The 5,559-nt window shown below is 40.8% G+C and overlaps 1 protein-coding gene across 1 annotated transcript; it reads left to right on the top strand.

Moving 5' to 3' along the window:
• Positions 1-350: 350 nt before the first annotated feature.
• Positions 351-4,493, top strand: tyw3 (tRNA-yW synthesizing protein 3 homolog). Its single transcript, XM_083990792.1, has 6 exons — positions 351-661; positions 782-859; positions 957-1,055; positions 1,946-2,017; positions 2,167-2,300; positions 4,172-4,493. Exons 1-6 carry the CDS (start codon positions 494-496, stop codon positions 4,407-4,409), a joined length of 789 nt encoding a protein of 262 aa, XP_083846918.1. The 5' UTR covers positions 351-493; the 3' UTR covers positions 4,410-4,493.
• The last annotated feature ends 1,066 nt before the right edge of the window (positions 4,494-5,559 follow it).

Raw genomic sequence — 5,559 nt, forward strand, 5'->3', positions numbered from 1 at the left:
GACACCAAGTTTTTCAGATGGTTACACAAGCAGATACTTTAGTAGAAGATTTTTAATTATCTTAAAGTTATTGAATTAGCTACATCACATAAACAAGTGAGCGAGTGACAGAGAGACATTTGCGATAAAAAAAAAAGAAAAAGAAAAAGAAAGATGTCACTGCAGCTGTGGTCTTGACTGGCCTTGAGTCTTGACCAAGACAAGACCACAAGACTTTGTAAATGTGGTCGGTCTCCAGTAGGACTGTGGCTCGTATCTTCAGTCCGCCAGGGGGCGGTAACTGCACAGAAAGCTGGTTGCCGGCAGGGTTAAACGAAAAAGAAGAAGACAAGGTAGAGGAAGTCTTAGAAGCAGCAGAGAGCATCAGTAGCATGGATCTATACATCCATGATCAGTAAGTTAGCAGTTAGCAGGTGTAACGTAATGAAAGCAGGCTGTAAATGCTGCCGCTCGTGCCTCAGGTCCTGAGTGTTTGGAGTCGCCGCCGTCGGTCATGGAGAAGAGCTTCCGTCAGTGGAAGCAGCAGTGTCTGAACAAGCTGGACCTGAGCAAGAAGGGCAGCGTGGACCAGGACATCGAACATGTCGTGTCCGTACTGAACGGCTGCGAGCAGTACTTCACCACCAGCTCCTGCTCCGGCAGAGTCATCCTCATTGACAGGGTCAGTGTCCTCCGGCAGCAGGACAGGACAGGCTAACAGCTGGAGGGTCTCCAGTGGCGGAGGATAGGACAGGTGTTGTGGACACATCTGTGTAACATCTGTGTTTCCCTGTCCATATAGGATCCAGAGAGTGGTGTCCATAAACAGAACTGTACCTGGTTGTTCGTCTCACACCAAAAATGCACATGTGATGATCTGGTGAGATATGATGGAGGTGTGCACTGCCACTGCTGACACAACAGGTAATCATAATGATGTGGTATTAACCAGAGCACATGGTGCATGTCTGTCTTAGATGTCTTCTCTGTCCAGGTCCAGCAGAGACGCTGTGCTGAAGTTCGAGCCCTTCGTGCTCCATGTTCAATGTAGGAGGCTGAAGGATGCACAGTTAATGGTGAGAGGAACAGTTACTGTGTGTGTGTAGCCTACACAATATGCAACATTAACCTACTGGTTTGTACCAGCTGCAAGGAGCAGGACTGACACCTCAACATCTTTAATTTAAGAGCTCATACTGTACTTACTCTAATTTCGAACAGTGAATTATTTTTGTAAATGTACTTTATACATGATCTGTGCAGTTTTTAAAGTGATCAGGTCATGAAAGAAGATGAATGAAAAATAGTGGGTTGTTTGGTCTTTCCTCAACTGAATGGTTGAGTTTGTGTTTGTTTTGTAATTTTTTTCTCCACAGAGTAAAATGATATAAAGTGGTTTCTGGACTGGAGACTTCTATGGAGTGAAATTACTGCCAAAACTCCACAAACACACAAAGCATGTTTTACTCACGCCCAACGATTCACAAACAAACCCAGTGTGGTTTGCAATTACAAAACATAATTCACAAACTAATGCATTTTGTTTCACAAATAAGAACTGTACCTATCAAATAAATACACCATGCTTCAGAAACAAAAAACATATTTCTTCAAGTAAAAAAAAAATCCTTCAAGTAGAAAAACACAATTCTACAACTACAGAACTGTCACGTGACTTTTGGCAGTAATATTCCACCGTGTGTTTCCCACATAATTTAGGGTCAAGTCAATATTGACACCCAAAGATTAGTTTTTATACACCATCTCTTGTTCAAGGTTATTAATCCTGATTTTCATCTGTTAATGAAACAGCTATTTGTAGCTAAAGCTTAAATCTGTACAGTTAGTTAACATTGCACTGTCACAATCAACACTATGTGAATGCAAACAACACTACAGACAGTGGTGCTGAACAGGTTACTAAACAAAGAAAGCACTTGGTCCTTACATGTTTCTGTTTGTCCAGCACTCTGTGGCCATCAACTCAGGGTTCAGGAACTCTGGTCTCACTGTGGGCAAGACTGGGAAGATTATCGCGGTATGTGTGAGACACTGGTGACATCATCACAGTTATCTGTTCTAACAGGAAAAATCAAAAACATTGACCAGGAAGTTGCTGCCTGCATACTGTATTACTGCATGTAACAGGTGTAAATACAATACTGTTGCTGTATTTTGTCTCTTCAGGCGGTCCGTAGCACTCACGGCCTGGAGGTTCCTCTGAGCCACAAAGGAACGCCCCTGGTTGGACACGAGTACATCAGCTTCCTAACTCAGACAGCCAATCAGAAGATGGAGGAGAACCTCAGAGGGATCCACAGGTCAGTCTGCTTACTGCCTCTGTCCTGTTCACTGATGGCCAGACACTAAAGGCCAAAACACAGTGTTTTTTATGCACTCGCTGATCAATTATGAAATTTTGGCCCATTTTTCTTCGTATACATGTCTTCTTTCAGAAAAGTCGAAAGAAATGGTAGAAAATCCACATTAAGGTTTTTATTTTACTTCATTTTGTCTCTTTTGTCAGTAGATTTCTCCTAAATTCACCAATAGTTAGCATGCTCAGGTATCATTGTAAAGCTTTCTCTCTCCTGAACAATGATGTAGGCTCCAAAAATTGTAATTTCCTCCATATCCACAACCAATTGTAAAAGTATGATTTACATTAACAATCTATGGAATCTTACAGTACAAGTCTTTAAAGGCTGTTTTCTCAAAATGAGTTTTTCCTCAGACTCTGAGCCTGAAATCTCCACTTCAGCAGGTCCTTCCAGTTTTATTCCTGTCTATATTCTGAAGGTTTTTAGACAGGAATAAAACTGGAAGGTTTGGTGTCTCTAAGTGCTGCTGAAGTGGAGTATTTATTTATTCATGCAAATGTATTTATTATTATTATATTATTATTTATTCCTAAAAACGTGGCCAAATTTGAAATTTTTTTTAGGGCTGGTGATAGTATTTTCTCATTTACAGAGTGATTAAAAAGACATATCCAAAGTCAACTCTGTAAAAACGTCTGACTCTAATATGTCAACAAAATAAAACAAGAGTTTTGAAAGTAGCTTTATCCATTGTTCAGATTTCGATTCTGTTGACAAATTGACAAAACTTGTAATACAAAAAATATTTGTCTTAATGTAAGTGATAAACTTGGGAAGTTTCATGGTGATATCTGTTAGTTAAAATTTGTACCCTATTCACCTGTAGTGTCCCCCCATAAAGCAGAGGCTGCCTCAGCACCAATAAAAACCCTCTCACTACTTGATTGAGGGTTAATTTCAAAGTTCAGAGTGTAACCTCAGCTGCAGGAAGTTAGTTAGTTAGTTAGTTAGTTTTATTTGTCCATGATGTGGAAATTTGTCTTTGGTCTCATAAAAAACAACAGGCAGGACAATAACAGCAACAACAAGCAGGACAACAACAGCAACAACAACAACACTTACACACAGACATCTTCATGGCAAAAAGCAGGACAGCAGTGGCAGTTACATTACAACACATCATCGCATCAACGCATCAACGGGGCATGGTGTTCAGTGCCCCAATTGCATTAGGAATAAAATAATTTTTAAAAATATTACGATTTGCCCTTGGTACTTTATAACGTCTACCAGAGGGAAGAAGTTCAAACTCCCTATTGAGTGGGTGAGAGGGATCATTTGCTATTTTGACAGCTTTTTTCCTAAGCACTTCCTCGTACATACAACTTAATTGTTTCTGTCTTGTCCCTATGATTTTTGAGGCAAGGTTTACTATTCTCTGCAGCTTGCTTCTTCCTTTAATATTTAGATTACCGTACCACATTGCCATGTTGAAAGTTAGAATGCCCTCTATCAGGTTCTTATAAACTGTTTCCATAATGTGCTTACTCACTCTAAAGGAGTTGAGCTTGCGCAGTAGATGGAGACGTTGGTTACAGGTTTTAAAAATATGGTCTGTGTTTTCACTGAAATTTAGGTTACAATCAATATATGTACCTAGATATTTGAACTTGTCTACTACCTCTACAATTTGTCCCCTAATTATAAGGGGCTGCACAGGGTCCTTTTCATGAAAGACAAGTTCCTGTGTTTTTGTTACATTGATCTCTAAGGAACTTTCATCACACCACTTCTGGAGAGATGACACATGTGCTCTATATACTTCCTCTCCGACTAAGCTCAGGGTTTGGCGTTGTTTTTGTCCCGTCTAGGTTCTACCAGAACCTCCAGTCAGCTCTGGCTACAGAGAAACTACAACTCCCAGATCCTCCCAGCCCACAGGAACTACAACACCCCGCTGACAGACCGGAGGCAGAAAAGGAAGAGAGGAGCAAAACAAGTGTGTATAGACGGAGACGGAAAAGAGAACAACAGCAGTGGGACTGTTGCCATGGTGATGAGTCCATCAGTGTGCAAGAGCTGGACGGGTGTCTGGATCTGTTTACATGAAGCGGTGGCTCATGTTCTGACTGGTGGACTGGATGTGTCATTTCTACAAGATGTGACAAACAGTAATAAAGATATTTGTATATACCGGTCTGCTCTTTTTTTTGTGATTAACATTTTTTCATTTTCATTATTTCAACAATAATAACAGTAACCCCCCCTCCAAACCACCACCATCCATGCTGATCCCTTTCTGGTTACCAACATCTACCACTGTGCTCCTTCATGTACAGCTGTTACAGCTACACTAACTGTATCAATGTAGACAAGACATAAAATAACCATAACAAAAATAGACACAGAAAATGGTCAATACAACAAATAAAGTAAGCATCACATTAAGAGAATTGGTTAACAAATAAATATAAAAATAAAAGCAATAATAGGAAAAAAACAAACAATAAGAAGCACTGTGATGTATTTATTTATTCACAATAACTGAAAAGTTCTTAATTAATTGTTTCAGATATGACATTTCCAGTCATTGCATGTCCACTCATCCACAAAACTGTAACTGTCACGAGGACATGACTGCCCAGTGTTATTGAGTGGGTAGGAATAATGATGAAATCTACTGTATATTACGGGAAGCACATTTTAAAGGCAAAAAGAACATTTTAGCGGACCTCTACAAAATAAAAGCACAGCAGCAGCAGCTGGGTCAGACTCTGCTCGGTCCTGTAAAGGTAAAGCGAGTCCAGGAAGCAGACTGGGAGCCTCTACCCTGAGACTGCAGAGTGGCTCTTTAGAGTTTGCTCAGTGAAACAGAAGGAATCCCCTGCTCCAGCGCTGTTAGATGATTCAGGAGAGTCGCAGGAGTGGAAGGAAGGTTTCCCTCTCACACAATCACAACAAAGGCGGAGAGGAAGAGTCGCTCTCTCAGGGGCACGTCACCAGCATGTATCTGTGCTTTTAGATTTACACTGAAGACCTGTGCAGCTGCATCATTTCTCAGGGTTCTTAACTGGATTATTATCAGGCATCACATGACCTTTACTGAACATCAGCAAAACTGGATTATTCATCGTGCTGATGCAAACTGGGAAGTGAAGACTTTTTTGTGATCTGAAGTAGAAATCTTCATCCCGAGTATACAGGACGCGTACGACTCGGTGCCTCATCACCGTGGTAACAGTCTGAAGGATATTCCACC

Source organism: Trachurus trachurus (assembly GCF_905171665.1).
Source record: "Trachurus trachurus genome assembly, chromosome: 17".
NCBI lineage: Eukaryota > Metazoa > Chordata > Actinopteri > Carangiformes > Carangidae > Trachurus > Trachurus trachurus.

Coding starts and splice junctions, on each gene's coding strand:
- tyw3 (XM_083990792.1), top strand. CDS start 494: ATGGAGAAGAGCTTCCGTCAGTGGAAGCAGCAGTGTCTGAACAAGCTG. Junction 662..781: donor GAGTCATCCTCATTGACAGG/GTCAGTGTCCTC, acceptor CTGTCCATATAG/GATCCAGAGAGTGGTGTCCA. Junction 1,056..1,945: donor TGAAGGATGCACAGTTAATG/GTGAGAGGAACA, acceptor CTGTTTGTCCAG/CACTCTGTGGCCATCAACTC.